General features: G+C 38.4%; 12 protein-coding genes across 12 annotated transcripts; 8 read left to right on the forward strand and 4 right to left on the reverse strand.

Annotated features, from left to right (window-relative positions):
• Window positions 1-105: 105 nt before the first annotated feature.
• SOCG_02564 (ribosome biogenesis protein Brx1) lies at window positions 106-1441 on the forward strand. Its single transcript, XM_013161056.1, has one exon. The coding sequence runs from the start codon at window positions 374-376 to the stop codon at window positions 1253-1255; it is 882 nt and encodes a 293-aa protein (XP_013016510.1). The 5' UTR covers window positions 106-373; the 3' UTR covers window positions 1256-1441.
• On the reverse strand, window positions 1313-2564 carry SOCG_02565 (translation elongation factor EF- Ts Tsf1). Its single transcript, XM_013161057.1, has one exon. The coding sequence runs from the start codon at window positions 2387-2389 to the stop codon at window positions 1499-1501; it is 891 nt and encodes a 296-aa protein (XP_013016511.1). The 5' UTR covers window positions 2390-2564; the 3' UTR covers window positions 1313-1498.
• Window positions 2565-2578: 14 nt separating this feature from the next.
• Window positions 2579-4587, forward strand: SOCG_02566 (tRNA methyltransferase). The gene is made up of 2 exons (XM_013161058.1): window positions 2579-2974; window positions 3102-4587. The coding sequence occupies exons 1-2, from the start codon at window positions 2880-2882 to the stop codon at window positions 4402-4404; spliced, it is 1398 nt and encodes a 465-aa protein (XP_013016512.1). The 5' UTR covers window positions 2579-2879; the 3' UTR covers window positions 4405-4587.
• Window positions 4588-4853: 266 nt separating this feature from the next.
• SOCG_02567 (G2/M transition checkpoint protein Sum2) lies at window positions 4854-6793 on the forward strand. Its single transcript, XM_013161059.1, has 4 exons — window positions 4854-4940; window positions 4980-5038; window positions 5076-5257; window positions 5388-6793. The coding sequence occupies exons 1-4, from the start codon at window positions 4888-4890 to the stop codon at window positions 6363-6365; spliced, it is 1272 nt and encodes a 423-aa protein (XP_013016513.1). The 5' UTR covers window positions 4854-4887; the 3' UTR covers window positions 6366-6793.
• SOCG_02568 (DUF1772 family protein) lies at window positions 6722-7609 on the reverse strand. Its single transcript, XM_013161060.1, has one exon. It carries the CDS (start codon window positions 7394-7396, stop codon window positions 6908-6910), a length of 489 nt encoding a protein of 162 aa, XP_013016514.1. The 5' UTR covers window positions 7397-7609; the 3' UTR covers window positions 6722-6907.
• On the forward strand, window positions 7598-9605 carry SOCG_02569 (WD repeat protein Rrb1). The gene has a single exon (XM_013161061.1). It carries the CDS (start codon window positions 7815-7817, stop codon window positions 9330-9332), a length of 1518 nt encoding a protein of 505 aa, XP_013016515.1. The 5' UTR covers window positions 7598-7814; the 3' UTR covers window positions 9333-9605.
• Window positions 9606-10029: 424 nt separating this feature from the next.
• SOCG_02570 (chaperone activator Aha1) lies at window positions 10030-11391 on the forward strand (the record flags this gene model as incomplete). Its single annotated transcript, XM_013161062.1, has 2 exons — window positions 10030-10061; window positions 10404-11391. The coding sequence occupies 2 exons, from the start codon at window positions 10030-10032 to the stop codon at window positions 11389-11391; spliced, it is 1020 nt and encodes a 339-aa protein (XP_013016516.1).
• A 299-nt stretch (window positions 11392-11690) lies between these two features.
• SOCG_02571 (SNARE associated protein) lies at window positions 11691-12956 on the reverse strand. The gene is made up of 2 exons (XM_013161063.1): window positions 12786-12956; window positions 11691-12739 (listed from the first exon to the last, which is right to left on the reverse strand). Exons 1-2 carry the CDS (start codon window positions 12813-12815, stop codon window positions 11948-11950), a joined length of 822 nt encoding a protein of 273 aa, XP_013016517.1. The 5' UTR covers window positions 12816-12956; the 3' UTR covers window positions 11691-11947.
• Window positions 12957-13071: 115 nt separating this feature from the next.
• Window positions 13072-15266, reverse strand: SOCG_02572 (Cdc48-Npl4-Ufd1 complex component Npl4). Its single transcript, XM_013161064.1, has 4 exons — window positions 15212-15266; window positions 15084-15164; window positions 13491-15020; window positions 13072-13444 (listed from the first exon to the last, which is right to left on the reverse strand). Exons 1-4 carry the CDS (start codon window positions 15212-15214, stop codon window positions 13328-13330), a joined length of 1731 nt encoding a protein of 576 aa, XP_013016518.1. The 5' UTR covers window positions 15215-15266; the 3' UTR covers window positions 13072-13327.
• A 1027-nt stretch (window positions 15267-16293) lies between these two features.
• On the forward strand, window positions 16294-18256 carry SOCG_02573 (autophagy associated protein). Its single transcript, XM_013161065.1, has one exon. It carries the CDS (start codon window positions 16690-16692, stop codon window positions 17854-17856), a length of 1167 nt encoding a protein of 388 aa, XP_013016519.1. The 5' UTR covers window positions 16294-16689; the 3' UTR covers window positions 17857-18256.
• A 154-nt stretch (window positions 18257-18410) lies between these two features.
• Window positions 18411-20883, forward strand: SOCG_02574 (serine protease). The gene has a single exon (XM_013161066.1). The coding sequence runs from the start codon at window positions 18627-18629 to the stop codon at window positions 20658-20660; it is 2034 nt and encodes a 677-aa protein (XP_013016520.1). The 5' UTR covers window positions 18411-18626; the 3' UTR covers window positions 20661-20883.
• SOCG_02575 (histidinol dehydrogenase His2) lies at window positions 20817-22418 on the forward strand. The gene has a single exon (XM_013161067.1). It carries the CDS (start codon window positions 20910-20912, stop codon window positions 22227-22229), a length of 1320 nt encoding a protein of 439 aa, XP_013016521.1. The 5' UTR covers window positions 20817-20909; the 3' UTR covers window positions 22230-22418.
• The last annotated feature ends 112 nt before the right edge of the window (window positions 22419-22530 follow it).

Below are 22530 nucleotides of genomic sequence, written 5' to 3' on the forward strand. Positions count from 1 at the left end.
TTATAGAGTACGGAATTTATATTAGGGCGAATAATCCTAGTGAACGAAAATATAAACCTGCGTCCTACGTTACACAAAGTTAAACAACGAAAAATAGTATCTATCGTTATATTCTACAAATTTGCATTTCCTGGAGAAAGAAAGTAAACTGGAACGTAAAAGTCTGCTTTACTGAATTGGCTCTTTTGCTTACCTATTTATAATTTCAAGGTTCTTATTTAGACTAAAATTTTTTTTTTGTCTGCTACTCTTTCTTGTTAAGTTCAATTTGACTGTAATCCTACAACTCAAAACCCATTTTCTACTCTTTGTTGATATCTTCGACTAAGGAAGTAAAAACATATTCGTCTAAGAATCTTTTCATTGATCGAGTATGAGTACCATTTATAAGCTTAAAACCAACGCCTCTCGTGCTGGAGACGAAGAAGAAGAAGATGCTCACGCGCCTGTCGTTACTACTAGAAAACACTCTGAGGGCTTTGTTCCCGTCAAGCAAAAAGTTTTAATCCTCTCATCTCGCGGTGTAACTTATCGTCAACGCCATTTGCTTACAGATCTGATTAACATGATGCCGCACACGAAGAAGGACAGCAAATTTGAGTCGAAAGACCGTCTTTATGAGCTCAATGAACTTGCTGATCTTTATAACTGTAACAATATTTACTTTTTTGAGTCTCGTCGTCGCGAGGATCTTTATTTGCATATTGCACGTGCTCCTAATGGACCTACTGTTAAATTTCACATTGAAAACTTGCATACGATGGACGAACTTAACATGACAGGCAATGCTTTGAAGGGTTCCCGTCCCATTCTCTCTTTTGACAAGACGTTCGACTCTGCTCCTCATTTGAAGATTGTTAAGGAATTGTTGCAACAGACCCTTGGTATTCCCAAGGGTGCTCGTCGTAGCAAACCTTTCATTGATCGTGTTTGTACACTCACTGTTGCTGACAACAAGATTTGGTTCAGAAATTATGAAATTCGTCAAAATGAAGACCCCGATAAGGATCCTGTTGTATTATTTGAAATCGGACCTCGTTTCGTCATGACCATTATCAACATTCTTGAAGGGTCCTTTGGAGGTCCCGTTATCTTCAAAAATGATACTTTCGTCAGCGCAACCATGGTTCGTGCAGCTCTTCGTAAACAAACTGCTCAGCGTTATGTCAATCGTCAAGAAAATAAACTTGAGCATGCTGTTCGTGCTAAGCAAAATGAATACCCAGAAGATCCTTTGGAGAAGGTTTTTACATAAGTTTATTTACCTTAAGACTGTATTTTGACGTACGGGGCAAGTTTATGGTTATTATACTGGTACAAGTACAGTAATCAGAAAAAAAACGAAAAATTTGGGTTTGAAGGTTGGCAATAATCGATAATATCTAAAGATTTAAAGACTATAATATTAAAGCAATTGAAAGCTGTAGCTATCGTAATTTTAAGAACGAGAGGAGATTAACAAAAAAGTTGAATGCAAGAACATCAGTCAAGTAGTGACTTAAGAAGTACCACGTTCCCAACGAATCCAATTTAGGATAGTGCCTCCATTTAGTAATTCCTGAACTGTATTGGGCGACTGAGAAACAGAAGGCAAAGATAGAAGCTCGTCGGTAGACTCTGGTGCTTGGGCAACAATCTCTTTTGCAACCAAGCCGGCTATTTTAGAACAGTCATCTGATGACTTCTCAACAAGTGCCATGGAGGCGATTCGTCCGAGTTGGGTAGAAGCGGCAGCTGTTGCTCCATGGGCATAAATACCGATACGTGAATTAGGTTGCAAAGCGTTGAAGCAAAGAATTCTGTTAATGGTTACCTTTTCCCCAGTCAAAGAGGAGGCTTTCAGTAAATAATCATTCAAAGTTCCGACGTTGGTATCCGCGTTAATAGAGTCTGCCGGGATCGCCAAAGTCTTGTCTTGAAGCAAGGTGTTAACATCAGTATTGTTCAAGCAAAAGGTGGCTTCATTTGAACGGATAAGAGGAAGAAGGCAAGAAGCAACTGATCTGGAGAACTCTTGGAAAGATGCTGTTTGACTTACGAAATCGGATTCACAATTAATTTCAACCGTAATTGCTTTTCTTTGATCAGCCGACAAGCATTGAGATATCCATCCTTGCTTAGCGATGCGATCTTTAGTTTTCTCAGCAATCTTTCCTCCGCGCTGTTGAATTTTCTTTGAAAGGATCTCTCTTGCTTTTTCAAGGTTTCCAACCCCTGCTTCTTCAACCGCCTGTTTAATAATATCTATAGAAGCTGTATTTTCCATTCTGAGGGTTTTGATATCACTCATTTTACCGCTCATCTTGCTGTATCCTCGCAAAGACAGACCAGTTAGAAAAGGTCTCTGAATTGTTGTAAGATGCTGGCGCATGAAATTTAGTCGTAACATTTTTTTAAGTGTCTATGCTAATAGAAAAAAGGTCGGGAACAGGGTATCCAAGAAAGAGGTTGACAAGTTAAGGTATAGGAAAGAAAGTATAGGTGTAAGAAGTAGATGGTAAATCAAATACATTCCTTGTGAAGCAAAGTATATCTATATAAATTTTTATTTTTTACTGCAAAATTATAAAAGATAATACTCGACTGGACTGAATTCAGAAACTACAAAACTATTCACACCGATATATACAAGTGTAAGAAAATACTATTAAAAACTAAAGAAACAGAGTATTTTGGGATTCTTTTGAGCTCTTTTTATTTGCTTTTTACCGACATTGTTAGTGATTGTAACATTGCTGATTCACTTTGCTGACTGTTTGGAATCATAAAAAAAAAGTTATAATTTCCATAACAAGAAAAAGAAATTGATGCTCCAATATACTAAATTTTGCTGTACAAAGGTTTAGCAATCCAAAGGAATTTTTTCTACCAAGAGCAACATGCTAGAGACTAGCCCCATCATACAGGAAAATAGCCCTGTTTTCATCAAATTACCATCCGAAAATATTCGGTTTGTAACACTTAAGCCAAATAAGTAAGTAGGAGCTCAGAAACTTGTGTGTTCTGCGACAATTTCATGGTCTTCCAATTGGTACTTCAGTTTCGTTTAAACTACGAAGGCTTAATTTTCCTTACATTAACAAAACTAACATTATTGCTAGTACAATTAGTCTTGGTAAATTTGGATCCTTCTGTACGGACGATCTATTTGGAAAGACCTACGATGAAACATTCGAGATCTATGAGCCTAAAAAAATACGCGTCTTAAAAACCCGTGAAGTACAAATCTTGGAAGAGGAGAAAAAAACGAATAAAGAATTGATGGACTGTCGTAGCAATCAGCTCATGAGCCAAGATGAAATTGATGAACTTAGAAAACAAATGAAAGAAGGAGGACTTCGAGGCGAAGAAGCAATCCGTCAATTGACGTCTAAAAGTTTAACTTTTGAGCAGAAGACTCAGTATGCCCAAGCTAAATACGTTAATCGTAAGGGAGAAAAATATCTTCAGCAGTTTCGAGCATTGAGACCTTGCCTTGAAACTGTAACCGAATACATGCTCGCTCATGACCAGTATAAAATTATGGAATTAACAGCTGACTGCTCAACATACATGCTGACATTAGGAAATGCTCAACCTGGAGGCAGATATCTTGTGGTCGATGAAACGGGTTGCCTCTTTTTGGGATCCTTACTAGAACGCCTGGGTGGAGACTGTAAAGTGACTCTAGTCCATCCTAATGAGCAACCAAATAGCTCTTGTTTGGAACTTTGGGGAAAAGAATATACAGAAGAAAGTCTTGTCGAGAAAGGAATTTTACGTACTTTGAACTGGCTACAAGTTATAGGCCCTGAAGAGGCTTTAAAAGATATGCATGTGGATGATTGTACTGAGGAAGAGCTAAATGAAATGAAACTTCGTCATAGAAAGAGATACGAGGGTCGAAAAGCTTCCTATGCTCGCCTACAGTCTAATCTTGAGGATTTTGAAAGAGGAAATTTTGATGCATTGTTTGTTCTGAGCAATCATACGCCAATGTCAGTATTGAATTTACTTTTACCCAAGGTTGGATCCTCTCGTCCTGTTCTTGTTTATTCACCCTATCAACAAGTGTTGGTCGATACCCATCACGAATTGTTCAAGTGGTCAAACCCTTTTGGAGTAACAGAAACGAATAATGAAAACAAAACTGAGGAAGAATCTCCTGAAAAGCAAGAGTTGCAGGAAACCCAAAACGCTTGGGTTGAAAAACTTATTATGTTGGATATCCATGAAATCCGTACTCGTCCTTACCAGATTCTTCCAGAGCGTACTCACCCATTTATGAGTATTCGGGGAGATATGGGGTATATCCTGTCTGGGATTAAGGTACTTTCTTCTGTAGGCACTATGGCCGCCGGCAGGTTTCCCAAGAGACAAAAGCAAGGTGCTGGAAGCAAAAAAAAAGGAAACACAAGAGTGTAGTATATTTAATTTGGTTTACAAAATTGGGTTCTTTTAGAAATTGGGTCATGGATCAGAGAAGAATATGGATTTATTGATATGCGAGATGAATAGATTTCGTAAGTACTGTATAACCTAATATTAGTCGTGAAATGAATAAATACAGATATGGTACTTTTTTCGATAACTATGAAATTTAACCAGAACGGAAATATATATCTACTGATAATATTTCCGTAGTTTTAAGCAGTGTAAACGCAAGGTACTTTACATTGGCTGTACTTCTTTACGCGGTGAAATCTTACAGAAAATGAAAAAATGTAAAGAATTAAGATTAATCCTTTTTTAAATCATACTAAATTCTAAAAAATGTATTTCTACGAATATTCGTCTCATCCTCTATATGACTTTTGGTGTTCCATTCCTTCCACCCAGGACTGCCTTCCACGCCCAGAAGCTATACCTCTCAACCACAACGGTAGTTTCGTATTGAAACATCTCTCAATGACAGAATTTATTGGTTCTCGTATTAGTCTGATTAGTAAATCAGATATTCGGTAAGGAAAAAATGAGTAGTTTAAGTACTAATCGTATAGATATGTAGGTATCTTGCAAGATATTAACTCTCAAGATTCTACTCTCGCTTTAAAGCATGGTACGCATATTTGTGTCAATCATTTAGTAACAATTAGTTCGCTGGTGTGGTACGGAAGGTAGGAAGCAAGATCCATCTCAGGAAATTCCGCCGTCCGAGAATGTGTTTGATTACATCGTCTTTCGTGGAAGCGATGTGAAAGATTTACGCATAGAGGAGCCTGCTAGTACACCCGCACCTCCTCCTGTTCAACCTCCCAATGATCCTGCTATTGTAGGGGTATGCTTTTCATGCAGAGGTTCAAGGATTTTATTTTCGTATGCGCTGAGTCATGCCTTTAGAATCCTTTGTCTAATGACGGACCCTGTCAACAATCTTTATTATCTAGTTACTAATTTTATAAATACAGTCAAATAGTGGTCAGTTTGGCTGGAATCAACCTGGCGGTGCTCCAAATGCTCAGCCAGTACAGCCTAGTCCATACTACAACCCGTATGGATCAAAAACTGGTACTCCATACAACCCTATGGCTGGTGCCTCTCCTTACTATATGTATGCAAATGCGGGAGGAGCGCCATATGCTCCGTCTGGTGTTGCTCCTCTAGGAACTCCGATGGATGCTTCTACTCCTGCTGTACCTTTCCACAGCGGTCCCGTCGAGCAGCAACAGGCTTCCCATCGACCTGATATGCCTCCACCCGGTGTTTCTCAGCCTCTTCCTGGCCAATCTCCCTTCATGACCAGACCCGGATTTGATGCCCCAAGCCAGAAACCTATGACTCCGAACCTTCCTAATGCTGGTGCATCGATTGCCAATATACCATCTACACAAGTTCCCACTGTCCCTATTGCTTCTCCTTCTGTTAATCCCTTAGGACCTGGCAGTGCTGCAACAATTGCCTCTACTCAAGTTAACAATGAAGGTGAAAGATCGACCAAATCAGTGTCTGTAAGTAGCGAACGTGTTGCTGATGTCGGAGATGCCGTCCAACCATCTCATCCAGTAACCGCCTCTGTCAATGTTCCTAGAAATGAAAAAGGTGAATTTGATTTCCAATCTGCTAATGAAAAATTCCAAACCTTGAAGAGTGAACTTGCAAATGAAGAAGATCAAACTCATCAAGATTTTTACAAACCCGGCCAATCTTTCTTTGACGATATTAGCTGCGAAAGCAAGGAAAAAAACATGGAAGCTTTAGACCGTCGCTCTTTGCGTGACCGCGAACGTAACCTAAATCTGGAGACATTCGGCGTTGCTTCCAGTGGAGGCCGAGGACGCCGTGGTCGCGGTCGCGGTCGTGGCCGTGGTCGTGGTCGTGGAGGATACTCAAGAGGTTATTATCAAAGATACAACGGGGCAAATTATGCTCCTAATGCCCAACAGTAAATTTGTAGATGTGAATACCAATATTCGGCTAATTGAAAGTTTGGAAATCTGCTTTATTGCTCTTTCCTTGCGATCCTCGAGACTTGAAAAAAAAAAATCAAGTTTTCTGTTAAATAGAAGTGAATCTCTATGGACGTAAAAGATATTTTGGAAATAATGAATAAAGAAAGTCGATTTGTAAGTATTATTGAGTGCTTTTTTCTTTACATTCCAATGAGTCAACGAGAAAGTATAGTCGACAAATATACTAAAACATGAATGAAGTTTATTTTGACCCTCGCAAGAATTTATATAGGACTCAGTATCTGTGTATATGGAGTAAATTGCATTTCTACTTTACTAATTTTACTTTGATGAAAAAAGGATTAGATATGTTAGAATCGCTTCTGTCAGGCAGAAAATAAAGAAAATCGTATTCTAACAAGCAATTCACTGCGTTTTTTTTAAAGATGCATTATAATTGACTAAAGCAAGATCCTTAATTAACTAGAATCTAAGGATTGTTGAAACAAGGTGTGAGTCTGAACCATTGAATAGTAGTATTAAAAAAGAAAGGTACCAGCAAAGGAGGAAACTGCAGCAAAGAAGAATAAAGTGCATCGGCCCAAGTTCTTGATGCACCACTTTTGAATCAAGTTCCTAAACGCAACCGTTGCTTCTGTGGACTTTAGAATTAAATCTGGATTCATAGAAAGCAGTGTTCCATTGATGTTTCTCATAAACAATAGTGTATAAAGAATAACACATGTACAAGCTGATCCTGCAAGGAGATGCAGATTGGAAGACAAGACACTACGTCGTCGTTCCCAGTAGGCCAAACATCCTTGAGCTAGCGTACTTCCAATTGCAACAAATGGAAAGGTTCGTTTTCCAAGAAGATACATATATTTAAATTGAGCAAGACCTACGTCTGCAGGTGCCATTAATAAAAGAGGTACTGCCTGAGCAGAAATATACAAAGCAGCACCAGCGCCCATGCTTGGACCCAAAACTCCAGCCGCTTGAAAAAGATAAACTAAATTGAAATTCATTTTTGATTACAGAATAGGAAGAAGCTGAGTTTACTTATTGCTGCTACTGTTTAGCAGCGTTTTGAACGACGTTTTGTATAAGACTCAGTATCTAGCGGTATCTTAAGGATGAATTCAAGAGATTCATTATATTCTATCAAACATTTTTATCATAAACTTGGAAAAGTAACCAGCAGTATACCAAGTATAATATTCGGATGGAATCAATATAAATAACTTCATGTACTAGTCCCTACCTATTCTTAAACTCAATTTTGTTTACAAAATACTGAGATTTAGTGCAATAGGACGATGAGCTATCTCATCTCGTATAGACTTATTAACGATATTTAATGCTCTCCTTATAAGCTAATATCAACTCAATTAGTAACGCTTACTATTTCGGTAAATGCTCGCAAAGAAAAGTTTGATTTAGGGAATGAGAACATGGTGGGAACGTTTACCTCTCCAAATCTATTTAAAAGTAGTAAACCTAGCAATTGCAATGTCAAAAAGAGCCGCGGAAGATACCCAAGACATAGAGGGAAAAAATGGCCCTGGAAGACGCGAAGCAGTCTCTGATTCCATAGATACAGAAATGGGCAACTTTGAGGACGCGTACGAAGACGAATTTGAAAGTGAAGATGAGTACTTGGAAGCTGATGGAAAGGAAGATAATGAAATGGAAGAAGCTGAGGAGGAAGAGGACGATTCGGCTGCAAGATCTGCCTGGTTACCAGGTGGTGTTATTAATGAAGGCGAACAATTGGTTGTAGATCCTAGCGCCTACGATATGCTTCATAACATGCAAGTGAAATGGCCATTTTTGAGTTTGGATATTATTCCTGATGCTCTGGGTGACGAGCGTCGTAGCTGGCCTCAAGAGATGTACTTGGCTGGAGGCTCGCAAGCAATCAACAATAGCGAAAACGAAGTTACAGTGATGAAGGTCAGTCAGTTATGCAAGACCAAACACGATGCCGAGAATGACGAGGAATCTGATAATTCTGATGTTGAAGACGATCCCATTTTGGAGCATCGCTCTATACCAACTAAGGGAGCCTGTAACCGCATTCGTGCTTCACCTGTCTCAACGAATGATCCTCAAAAGAAGAGCTTCTTAGCTTCATTTCAAGAAACAGGAAAGGTTCACGTTTGGGATATCGCCCCTCATCTCCAATCTCTCAACAGCCCCGGTAATTTAGTTTCTCGCAACCAAAACAATCCTGTACACACAGTGAACCAACACAAGACCGAAGGATATGCTTTGGACTGGTCTCCTTTTGAATATTCCTTACTTTCCGGAGATTGTGCCAACGAAATATACTTGACTCGTGCCACAAACACCGGATGGCAAACTGAGTCTTCTCCCTTTTTGGATCATACTGGAAGTGTGGAGGACATTCAATGGTCTCCTAATGAAAAGACTGTGTTTTCTAGTTGTAGTTGTGACGGAACATTCCGTATTTGGGATGTTCGCAACCAAAAGAAGACTTCTGCCTTGACAGTTAATGCTCATCCAGGTGTCGATGTTAACGTTTTAAGTTGGAACTCTCGTGTGCCTTATCTGATGGCAACTGGTGCCGATAATGGTGTGTTCAACGTGTGGGACCTACGCTCTTTGAAATCTTCATCAGCTGTTGCCACTCCTGTTGCATCCTTTAAATGGCATCAATCCGCTGTCACTAGTATCGAGTGGCATCCCAAGGAAGAATCTGTTCTTGCTGTTGCTGGTGCTGACGATCAACTTTCACTTTGGGATTTGTCCGTTGAATTGGATCCTGAAGAACAAGCTAGCCGTGCTTCTGAGGGTCTACAGGATGTGCCTCCTCAACTCATGTTTGTACACATGGGACAGTCAGCCATTAAAGAGCTACATTGGCACAAACAAATTCCTGGTACAATTGTTTCTACTGCTCAAACGGGTTTGAACGTTTTCAAGACGATCACTTTTTAATATTTTATGGAAATGAGGAAAGCACGTTTTATTTTTGTCTTTAAAAACGTATACATATATTTTTTTTGGAAACCGTGATAGGAAATGTTGATTATTGTACTTTTTTTGGTTTCTTCTTTCTGTCGTTGCAAAATTCTTGGGTTTTTGGCTTATTATTGGTTAGACATTTGAATAACATGGATTCTTTCTAACTACATTTTTGTAAATGTGTGAGTTGTAATGTAAATTAATCGGTACCCCGGGTATTCTTGCATCTCTCACATTGGGAAAACAGAAAAATTGACATGGGAGAGTCAATATTGAGTCCTCTAAAGGTATTTATCTGTTTCGCATTTGTATATTGGTCTCCTTTTCTTCATCATTTCTTATTATTTTATATCCTTCTCTATGCGAATTTGGATGCAGTATATATGATATCTTAAACCGCGTTATACTATATAAGGCACTGTACGAACAACCAAAAACGATTTACAAAACAAACAATAGTATACAGTAAGTGTTTTACCACAATACAAAACGTTGCTACATACTACGGTATTTCTACTCTCGAAGATTCTTGAGTCTTCGATCCTCTCACTATGGGCAGCAGTATAAAGCCTGCGACAAGCTACAGAACATCAGCAAAACGAAGTAGCTGGGACGTGTTTGTTTGACACATACTTTTGAGGGAATTTTTCGTGTTCGTTTAGTTTGGAAAATGTCTGCAACATCTGTAAACCCTAACAATTGGTAAGTTTGGAACTCAAGGTTCAATTCAACTGGAACAATCTGTTTCTTAGTGCAAAAAGATCTTGCAGACGAGAAGCAGTTAATAGGAGGAGACATAGAATCCCTTACTGGGTTACTTGCTTCACTTTTTCACGTATTTTTGAAAGCATCAATGGCCAGGTTTATGAATTTTTCATTGAGAGCTTTTTCAAGTCATTGACTGGGATGAGGATCATTGGACCATTATAAGACGCACGCTGTAGTTTTCATGGATTCTTCTTCCCTATTTTCTTTTTTTTTTGGTTGTCTCTTTGTTCCTTGGTTTAAATCGGAAATTTGTATGCTAATAGTTGTTTGAAATAGGCACTGGACTAGCAAGGATTGCCGGATCTGGACTCGGGAATACCTTGACAATGAACTTACCAAGGTTTCAGTAGATGAAGGTGCCAAGAAGGCAGCCGTTACACGAGTCATAAGCTGTGAAGGTGATGTGGATGTTGCTATGCGTAAACGTAAGGTCATCACAATCTATGATTTGAAGATCCAAATTGAATTCAATGGTGAAGTCGATGGTACAGAAGCCTCTGGTTCCATCACTTGCCCCGAGGTTTCCTATGATTTAGGTCCTTCTGATTACGTTCTTGAAACGGATTTGTATGAAGCTTCCAAAGAAAAGGAACCCGTCAAGCAGTTTGTTCGCGAAAAGTTACATCCCAAAATTCGTGAATTCTTTGGTAACTTGTCCCAAGTTTTGTTGGAAAACCATGGTAATGATGTTTACTTGTCAACAGAAGAACACAATGGTAATGCTGCTCGTGGCCTCCCTAGCCATAGCAGCCTTACTTCTCAGCAAACAGTCGGCAAGACTTCCACCAACACACCTAGCAAAGTTGCTACTTCCCTCCCTACCAGTTCTGGTTCGGATGGTACCCATGCCTCTGCAACTGTGAATACCTCTGACATCTCTGAAAATTTCAGCTTTGATGCTCCCGCTGATGAGCTTTACGCTACCTTTTTGGATCCTGCACGTGTTGCCGCTTGGTCTCGTGCTCCTCCTCAGCTTGATGTTCGTCCTCAAGGACCCTTTTCCCTTTTCCATGGCAATGTCGTCGGACGTTTTCTTGTCCTTGAACAAAATAAACGTATTGTTCAGACCTGGCGTTTAAGTGCTTGGCCCACTGGCCACTATGCTGAAATCAGCTTCAGTTTTGATCAAGCCGATACTTACACTACATTGCGTATGGTCATGAAGGGAGTACCAATTGGTGAAGAAGAGACCGTTCAAAACAATATCCAAAATTACTACATCCGTCCCATTAAAACTATCTTTGGTTTCGGCGCTGTCCTTTAAAAAGGTTTATTGACGAAGCTGAAATTATCAACGGTATTTCTGCCTTGAAAACCCTCAAAAAAAAAGGAGATAACTTAAATTATTTTTCTTTTATGTCCCTATCATATAGATTTTCAGTGATCAATCCTTTATGGAAACTGGACGACAGGTTTTCTGTAGCTCAATGTGGAAGAGCCTTACACTAATTTGTAATTCTTGTTAATTTAAAAAACACAGCTTTGAAAGAATTCAATCCCAATTGTCGTCAATGGAATGATAGATTTTACGTTTTACGTTAACAATGATTACTTTCAATAAGATTTATAATGAGAAACACGATTTTGAAATTGCATTAAATTAATGTTGTTATAATTAAGACTGGGAGTATAGCTTCTGGTATAGACTTTTTGCTATATATAAAGAATCCGGATACTAAAAAGGTCGTCGACCTTAGTAGAACGAATGAATTACTTTTCTGGAAGAGTTTAAACGTATAAAAAAACATAAATCCTTCAGATGCCACTCGATTGCTATGAATAATGTAGCATGGATAAAACCAACTTGTACTAAGACATTTTTAAGAAGGTAGTAAACGTTCACGTTCACGGGCAGCTCTGTCGTAGTCACTTGTTATCTCATTTTGATCATGATCCAATTCAGAATGCTGGGACTCTAAAGCATTTAGCTCTGTAGATCGACTGACTGGACGAGAAATTGGAGTCGGACGTTCCTTTAATTTCTGGTATTTGTACAGAAGCAAAACAAAGGTACCAACTGTTATTATACCACTCAAAACAATTCCAATGACATTTGCTGGTGTGGAAGTATTGGCTGCTAAACATACACCAGCATACACAGGAACAAGGTATTTGAAGCAAGAAAACCAAAAGGCTATCGACCAGCCAATGTAGGACACGTGCGGAATCGTGCTGAAAAAGACAGTGGTGAAATGAGTCGGTAAAAAGCTAAGACGAATTAGCCAAATAAGAGGATAGCTTCCTTCTTCAAGAATTTTGACAAACGTTCCATAATGCTCTTGATGTCGACTTTGGAATTCCCGGGCTTTATCTTCTAAAAAGTAACGATATCCTAAAAATGCAATAGACTCTCCAAGAAAGATGCCACAGACAACTGTCCAAAACCCAGCATTAAGACCCCATACGGCTCCAACCACAATAGATATGGGATCTTGACCAACTAATGGGGGTACTGAAGCTGCAGCAATCAAGCCAAGCGGAATTAAAAATGAAAATTGATGACGAGAGAGTTTTTTCGCAATCGGTAAAACTGCATGTAATATTTCTTCGTGGTAAACAGATAGTAATGAAAAGGAAACTAAAAGGAAAATAGAGAGAGCAATCAGCCCAATCTAAATGTTAAAATACTGATTTACGTAGATTCCAGCTATAACTTACTGCTTTAGGCACTGCTCTAGACTGAACCATTTTTGATATCACAATTTCTCATTAGAATTAATTGAATGCCTAAAAACAAATATCAGTCTGGTTTAGGCCTCTTCACATTCTAGTCGTAAATAGGTGAATTTTGAGATCGTGGTTGGCTGGTACGTAAAGGTTGCAAAGGAAAAATAAACACCAAACCAGTTTGAGGTTTTAATTTTTACTAAATTTTGATGCCCTTTACATAGTAATAATGTTCCTTACGGTTTTAAAAAAAAAAAAAAAAAATAGCTAAACTATACGCTGGAAAATTACGATTCTTTACAATGAGAGAAAATAGCAATTGTATGAAGATAGCCCTACCATCTTGTTTCATGCGGTGGTAGTTTAGCTAGTATGCACTCCTCAGCGTGAAAGCAGTGGTTGATTGAAATCTAATGAAATCGTTGTCATTATATTTATTCTTCATCCTGCTTGTTTTTATCGGCAAAACCATGAAATCTATCATAACATAAGTTCAAAAATTGCTTAATGGAGCAAAAAATTCAAGCATTAGTTTAGAGGCTACTATAGAGAACAGCTAATAGCGTTTGGTAGCTTTCTCTTGTGTTTAAATTCTTCTCATTTTCCTCGGTTGGAGACATTGCATATTTTGCAAAGACTTCCATATCATCCTAAATAAAATTAGTACAAGGACGTGAAATGTAAAACTCTACATACCTCTTTTAAAATAGATAACTGGGCCAATAACAAAATGATCGGAAAGTTGGAAAGGCTTCCATTTTTTACAGCATCATGATCAAAGAGTTTTGCCAGCTGTCTTAAGCGACCAGTTTCATCAGCCGTTTCTATAGTAATAGGCAATGATGTATCATGTTTCGCAAACATGGGTTTAGATTCTTCTGGGAATCCATCTGTTAAAGTCACGAGCAGAAAGCTAACAGGAAAAGCAGGCTTCGCATTCTTGGAAACCTGCTTTTTGTATTCGTCAATGTAACGATAAAGGACATCCGGTACGTATCGAGATTTGTCTTCCCGTTTTACTAGCATGCGATCTGGATCGATACTGGGCTGAATAAGATCAGCCTTAAATAATGAAGTAGCTACATTGGATACTTGGTAAGAAGTAACTTCAATCTCACCATTGGGATTTCCACTAATGACAGAAGTAACAAACTTGGATCCAAAAAACCCACTTTGGGACCATTTGCTTGGATTGGGAAATTTCGATTGGAAATGCGCAGAGTTGTAAACCTCAAGAGAAGACAAAAAGTAAGAGTCGGCATGACGCTTGCAAAGAACTTTTCCAGTAGCACTACCATCATCAGTTAAGTCGGTATAAATTATACCAACACGACGGAGCCCACATGCAGCAGCCACTCGATCCACCAAAGCTTCTTCGGGCCATTCTTCTAGAGTAACACCGTCCGCTTCAGAAACTTGGGGAGGTTCGTAAATTGCTTCAACGACAGCCTTAGTACCTAATGGAACAGCTGTGTAAGGTTCATAATGTCCATATGTATATCCAATTCTCTGGAACCCAGTTCTTCGCCAAGCGTTCAAGAAAGAATCGACAATCGATGGAGAAGCAAACTCAACATGATCAATGATTCGGAAAGGTTGCAAGTTCATCATGATTGTGGAAGGTTGGCATTTGGAGCAAATACCCAAAGGCCAAGGAGGATGACCGGAAGGACATTTTTCTTTGACTTTGAAGTAGGGTTCTTCCAGGGGAGGAATGAAAGATTGGGTACTGGCATATTTATTTACATTAGAGTTTACTTTTCTCAAATAAGAGTGGAAGGACATGTGTTTAATTTTGTTTTCGCGTTGGTAGTTCTCGTCATATGGTTCTAGAGGGGAGCAATAATCGCACATGCCTTTCGGTCCATGTCGACAAAACGGTGTGGCAGATCGGGGAATAAGACCATCCTGCAATTCAAGAGCATCATCAATATTGTCTTGAGCAACATGAGCGGATGCAACATTACTGGAATTTGTAGCTGACAAAGCGTTGTCTTTTGAGATCTCAACTTCAGCAACACCTTCTTTACCAGGAGGAACAGGAGTAGAAGCTGGCAACTCTCTTGGAGATCCAAGACGCAAGAAAATCATGTTTCCGTGTGTTACACCTGCTGCTTGCAGAGTTTTCTCGTCAACTTGAGAGCAAGGTGTACCCATGTCTGACTCATCTTTGCAAAGTGAAACGTTTTCTGGAGTGTATTGATTTTTTAAAACATTAAATAAAACCTATAAAACGTGTTAGTATCACTTAGCATAACTTTCACAGCTGTTCTTTCACTTATTACGTACATAGTCCTTTAACATTTGCAAGGTATCTGTAGGTTGGAATTCCGCACGGGACATTCCCATCCTGCTTCGGAAACGTATAATCTACATTACGTTAGCTATTCCAATAGTCAGATTTGTATCCTTCATACCATTTTTCCTGTACGATACGTGAAAAAGACAAGTAAACAATTGCTAAAGAAGAACTGTATAAGGTGATTAAATAGTGAGTTCGATCCATCGTTAAACAAATATAACGTGATACAAAATTCTATCGCAAAATTACATTGTTTGTTTACAATTTGGTAAACATGGTATAGAAGAAACGATGGAAAAATATTCGATGTAAAAAAAGGAAAATATATGTATACGTGTAATTAAAATGATGATAAGGGTTATTGAATTGGAAGGATCTAGCCTGACCGTTGTCGGCAGGGTGAATAAAGTCGATGGAGTTGTTATAGAAGATCAAAATACTTTTCGACACGACTTGACTTTCTTTCACGAAGCTACAATCGAAATTCTTCTGGATATTTTCTAGTTTATTAAATACAAAATATTTCTTCAATTTCATTCTTCTTTGATCCCTCCAAAAGCTAAAGGATGAGAAGGCTTCCTTTGCTTTTTTCTTTGTTTACATATTGATCGCGCTTTTCTAAAAAAATAGAAATAACAGAAGTTACTTTAACTAAAGGATTTCGACTCTTTCCTTAATAGTTAAATTACTGTTAGAGTGTATAAATTCATTTTTTTGAAATGCGATACAAGTAACAAATCCTCGTTAGTAGGATATTTTAAGGAAACAATTGATGAATGCAAGAAAGAAAGGGAAGAAGTTTATAACATTTCAAATTGTATTGATAATATTATTGAAAAACTAAATGAAATAATTAGATTAGTTTGGCTTTTAAGATCAATTGCATTTTACGGCATTCAGAAAGGATATGTGTATTCATTGCTTTCAGGATTACACGTTTATAGCATCTATAAGTAATTCAAACACTTCGCTCTCGACTGGATTAAATAGAATTTCAAGTTATCTAACTACAGCAATAATGAATGTGTCTAATGTCATATAGAGTGTAAAAGAATTTAGGCAGAATAGAACCAGGCCTTGGACAAAAGTTTTTTCGGTTTTGATAGCTGTCTTTTTATAATTGAAGGCTTCTTTGACCCATTACTATTTAAATCTATCTAATTTTAGGTATTATAGACTGTAAAATACGTCGTAATTAAAACATGCTCATTACATTCGGGCTAAGATTCCTTCTGTTTAATACCCAAGCAATCATTAATTCAATTGCTTTCGTAATGAATTAAACATTTATAAAACAGTAATTGGATTTTTTTGTGTAAATGTATAAACTTGAAAGGAGGATTGAATTTGATGATAAAGACCAATCCTTAGGTTAATTGATCAATTGACTTATACTTTCCTACAGCGCCAACACAAGGATCTATATTAAGCAATTGAAAGGTATACCATAATTGGAAGGTATTTCATATTATTTTTTACTTTTTTGAAATAACTGAAGAGTTGTTTTGCCTCGAAAAACCAAAATAGCTCGAGTGCTTTAGCAGAAAGAATACGATTTGCTCTCAACACTAACAGCTCTTGGTATGTTAAGCAATGCTCAAATGCACTATTGAAAATGATCAAATTCAAACTTTACGAAATGGAGAAACATATGTGTCCTATCAAGTCCGAACCCAGAGTGACTTGTCAGTGTTTGAAGAGAAAGAATTTTTCGTTCGAAGAAGATACAGTGATTTTGAGATGCTCCATAATATTTTAAGTAGGGATTACAATGGATACGCAATCCCTCCCGTCCCAAGAAAGCATACAGTCACCTCGTTTTCAGGTGGATCTCTTTCCCCGATATTCGTGGCCCGACGAATGCATTCTTTACAAACATTCCTTAACAGATGCATTAGTCACCCTGTAATTAGTAATTCCATGCACATGTATCAGTTCCTTGAAAATGAATTCTGGAAGTCCTATTACCATAATGCCTGGATGCAAGCGGAAAATGCAAGCATTAAACCTCCGCAAGAAGTTAACAACGGTAAAGGTCTTGAAAAATCTTCAATTATTACTGAGCCGTATCCTATTATCGTTCAAGAAAATGCAAAACGGATATTACAAAACTGCGAGACAGATCTACAGAAATTGGCCAAGGCTTGTAGTCAACATATGAGTAGCTTACAGACTTTTCCTTCTGATATTACAATTTCGAAAGCATCAAATGCTTTTTACACTGATGGAATTTCCTCGATCTTTGGTATCTTAAAGAAAACCAATGCTCAGCTATTGAATGTCTACCAGGCGAATATCCTTACTTCAATCCAAGATTTGGAAGACTACTTATTTATATTTAAGTCTATGGTAAAACAAAGAGAGCAAAAACAAAAGACGTTTGAGACAATTCAACTCGAATGTTCTCAAATTTCCGCCATAGAAGCTTCCATTGCCAATGAACAGCTAACCCCCAGGATGAATAATGATCTGAAAAATTCCAGAAAAAGGATAACATCATCCTCGCAAAATAAGTCTACCAGTTTATTCACTGTCCCCAGGTTTCTTCGGAAAAAGAGGTCTGCATCTTCGGAACTCGCAAATCCCATTGAGGCTCTCAGAATATGTTATCAAGATCTCCAACAAATAGACGAAAAATTGGATAGCGAAATGGGATTCTTTCGTGAAAGACTGGAAGTTGAAACTCGATGGACATTGCAAACTATTTGTGACAATCATGTGAACCACTTTACTGACATCCTTCAAAGTATCAATGCTTAAACTATTACATGAGAAAAATATTTTCTTAATGTAGGATGTATAATGAAGTAATCATTTTGCTTTCGTCTCACTCACGCTGATTTTGTACAATACGAAGGTCCTTTTCTCCACTCTTATTCTTCTTTTAATCACTTCTTTCCGCATGTCAGTTAATCATTTTTTGTTCACTCTTTATGAAAATGAGAGTGATCCTGGGTTGCATACCGGATTTATGTCTACATGCTTATACTATGATTTTGTATGACCGGTTTTCTCCCGTTTTTTTCTTCTTGATGCCTTTTACACTAATGATAATGCATAGATGCCTATATTTCTTGTTATTAAAATGATAAATGCTTATGTTGATGAATGATAATGTTATAAATTTCAGAACTATTAAGTAGTATGCACAGCGATCGTCTACCTTTAGTCGAAACGTTTCATTGTAAAACAGCATGTGTTCATATTCAGGTAAACATTGATCAAAATCATATTTTCTTTTGTTTACATTTATTCCTTATCTAAAGGCAGGAAGTCACGATTGACGTGTTCTGTAGAAGTCGTATCTAGTAAACATACGAAAGTCTTCCAAAACTAAACCTATAACGGATTCGCTGTCAGTCATTAAAATCATCGTATTACTATATTGATTAAACTAAATATTCCTATTAGAATTGAAATCAGTGACTAATTTAAGGGCTTGACTCACCAATTGTTTACAAGTAGGTCGTGAAGCTATTCGATCATTATCAAATCCATTTCTATTTCTTTTTTTTAAAAAGGGATTCCAAATGCTTCTTAAAAGCAGGTATTGCTTTCTTTTGTTAATGGCAATCGCATCCCTTGCGATGGCATCGTTGGATGCCAAACAGATGCTGGAAGCTCCTAGACGATCATCTGTCATTGCTAACTTTCGAGGGGATTTAGGTATTTTTTTGGAATCGAATTATTCTTTTAAAGATCATAGTTTCTCCTCTGGGATTTACCTTGTTAACAGTACAACCAAAAATCATCAAGAGCTATTAGTACCCGGAAAGGAATCGAAGTCTCCACAATGGATCACAGACCATTCTTTCCTTTATGTGAAGGATGTTGGGGATTCAAGATCGAGCATATTTGTGTTTGACATTGACAGTCGTTCCGAATTTGGTCTATATGATCACAGTGCCCCTATTTCGGAATTATCGATCGTGAAGGATTCTGGCCGTTACAGAGTAATCTTTAGTTCCGTCGATGCTTCCGGAAGATATGAACCTTCTGACCATTCCAATGTTCATGTCTATGATAGTCTGTTTGTCAGACATTGGGACCATTGGAAGACTGGAGAAAGGAACTGTCTCTATTCCATCATCCTTGAACAAGACTCTGAAAACATTCGTACACTTCATTCAGTTACGTCTACAGCTACAGACCTTTTAAAAGATACTGGGCTTGAATGTCCTATAGAACCATTCGGTGATTCAACAGACTTTGATGCTACATTCAATGAATTAGTTTTCGTTGCTAAAGACCCGCATTCTAACCCAGCAACCCAAACAAGGACAGTTGTTTATTTGTTGAACATGACTACTCTGAAGTTAAAAACCCTAAGTACAGCTATGGGTGCTTGCAGCTCTCCTATAATATCAGAAGACGGCTCTAAAATAGGTTGGTTAGAAATGAGAACACCACAATACGAAAGTGATCAGAACCAAATCATAATATACCATCCAAAAACAGGAAAGAAACAACATATTGTTAGAAAATGGGACCGCTCTCCTGCTTCTATTCAATGGGGTACTTTACCTAATGGTGAAAAAGGTTTGTATGCTACAGCTGATGACGAGGGAAGAAAAAATTTGTTTTTTATTTCCATGAAAAGGGACATAGTCATTCCTTTAACCAAAGACGGGAGTGTTTTATCGGTTTCGAATTCCAATGGACCTGAATTATGGCTAAGTAAGTCCTCTTTCGTTCGCCCCAAATATTTTGTTCTATACGACGTTGCTAAGAAGGAAGAAAAACTCTTGCTGGATGCAAATCTTGGTTTGAAGAAATCTTCATATGAAGAGATATGGTATAGCGGAACAGGTGGTCGCAAAATTCATGGATGGCTTGTCCGACCACAAAATTTCAACGCATCGATAACATATCCTCTTGCAGTGTTTATTCACGGAGGTCCCCAGGGGTCATGGACTGATACTTGGTCTACTCGTTGGAATCCCGCAGTGGTCGCAAATTCTGGATTCATCGTGTTTACCATTGATCCCACTGGATCAACTGGATACGGCCAAGGATTTACTGATGATATCGCCTTAAACTGGGGAGGACGGCCATATCAAGACATTGTTCGTGGTGTTGACTATATCACGAGTAAAATTCCCTATGTCGATGGAAGTAGAATGGTGGCATTGGGTGCTTCCTACGGCGGCTATATGATTAATTGGATTCAAGGCCATCCTTTGGGACGTCGTTTTCGAGCTCTAGTATGTCATGACGGAGTTTTCAACACACTCAACACATTTTATAGCACAGACGAGTTATACTTCCCTATCCATGATTTTGGTGGGACTCCTTGGGAGAACAGAGCTGTATATGAACGTTGGAATCCTTCTAATTTTGTCGACTACTGGGCAACCCCTCAACTCATTATCCACAGCTCAAAAGACTATCGTCTAACAGAAAGCGAGGGAATTTCTGCCTTCAATTCACTCCAATACAAGAACGTTCCTAGCAAGCTTTTGATTTTCGAGGATGAAAACCATTGGGTCCTCAAGCCCGAGAATTCTTTGCGTTGGCATAATGAAGTTTTGAGTTGGATTACCAAATTTGTGAATGATAATTGACACAAAAATTATTATTCAGCTAGATTCTAATTCAAAATGTGTCTTTCCTTTCTTAGTAATGTTTCTTCAGGAAATACCGCGATTTCCGGATAATGCCGTATACTTTAGCATCGATACCAGATCAATCAAATTTCTTTCTTTCGAAGAAACGTAAAACCAAGTAAAATACTAGCCAAGAATTTCAGTAAAGTTCAATATTTTTTTGATAATATCTATCTCTAATATATTAGACTGAATTTTTTGGCAATAATGGTAAACTACGAAGTTCGTGTTCCTACTTACAAGGCATCCGCCGTTAGTCCTTCTGAGCGTGAACGTATCTTGGCTCGTCCTATCCAAGATACCCAAAACATTCGTAAAATAGTAGAGCCTATTATTGACGATGTAAAAGCTCGTGGTGAGAAAGCCCTCATTGAATGTGCTGCCAAGTTTGAAAAGGCAGAATTGAAGTCTGCTGTAATGAAGGCTCCTTTCAATGAGTCCCTTATGAAGGTTGATCCAAGGATTCGTGAGGATATCGACATAGCTTATAACAACATCTACGCTTTCCACTCTGCTCAATTACGCCCTAACATCTCAGTTGAAACCATGCGTGGTGTTGTCTGCCAGAGAATGTCTCGCCCTATTGAGCGAGTTGGATTGTATATTCCTGGTGGTACAGCTGTTTTACCCTCAACGGCTTTGATGTTGGGTGTTCCGGCCAAGGTTGCTGGCTGTCCTCATATCGTTATCTCAACCCCCGTTCGTAAGGATGGCACTGTGGCCCCAGAGATTGTTTATATTGCTCATAAACTTGGTGCCGAGCAGATTATATTGGCCGGTGGTGCTCAAGCTGTGGCTGCTATGGCCTATGGTCTTCCCGGTATTCCTAAGGTTAACAAAATCTTTGGCCCGGGAAACCAATTCGTGACTGCAGCTAAAATGCACGTTCAGAACGATTATGGTGCTTTAGTTGCTATCGACCTTCCGGCTGGACCTTCTGAAGTTTTGGTCATCGTTGACGAATCTTGTAATGCTGAAAGCGTTGCTCTTGATTTGCTCTCACAAGCAGAACATGGTTTGGATAGCCAAATTGTTTTAATTGCGGTCGCTCTTACGGATGAGCAGTTTGACCAAGTTGAGGCTGCCATTAATCACCATGCCTTGCGTTTGTCTCGTTCTTCTATTATCCAACATGCTATTAAGAAGTCCGTCATCATCCGTACTGATTCCACCGATGAAGCCTTTGAATGGTCCAACCTATATGGCCCAGAGCATCTTGTTCTTCACCTTAAGAATGCTTCTTCTTATCTTCCCAAAATCAATAACGCTGGAAGCGTTTTTGTAGGTCCCTGGTCTCCTGTTAGTATGGGCGATTATGCTTCTGGCACAAACCACACGTTACCAACCTACGGATACGCTAGCTCCTATTCTGGTGTAAACACTGACAGCTTCTTAAAATACATCACTACGCAAGAACTTACTGAGGAAGGTATTCAACGTCTCGGTCCTTCTGTTATTCGACTCGCCGAATTGGAAGGACTAACCGCCCATGCCGACGCAGTTCGCGTTCGTGGTGTGAAGCTTTGAAGATGGTAGTAAATTATGAAATATATTTTGGATAAATGTTAAGGATAGAGGTTTCAATGTTATCTGCTGGAAAATTGAAAGATTGTCAACTGTAATTATTTAGCGCGTCAATCGTATTTTTCTTGTTGATTACCTTTAATCTTAATACTTGAAATAGATTTATGTTGATGTATATATTTATACTGTGAATCTAGCAGTAATAATTGCGAAGACGCGTCAACATCACTCTAAAAACATCTACCAACAACCACCCATAACAAATATTAATCCTTTGTTTAGTCAGTATTTATATCCAAAAAAA

Source organism: Schizosaccharomyces octosporus, assembly GCF_000150505.1.
Source record: "Schizosaccharomyces octosporus yFS286 unplaced genomic scaffold supercont6.1, whole genome shotgun sequence".
Lineage (NCBI taxonomy): Eukaryota > Fungi > Ascomycota > Schizosaccharomycetes > Schizosaccharomycetales > Schizosaccharomycetaceae > Schizosaccharomyces > Schizosaccharomyces octosporus.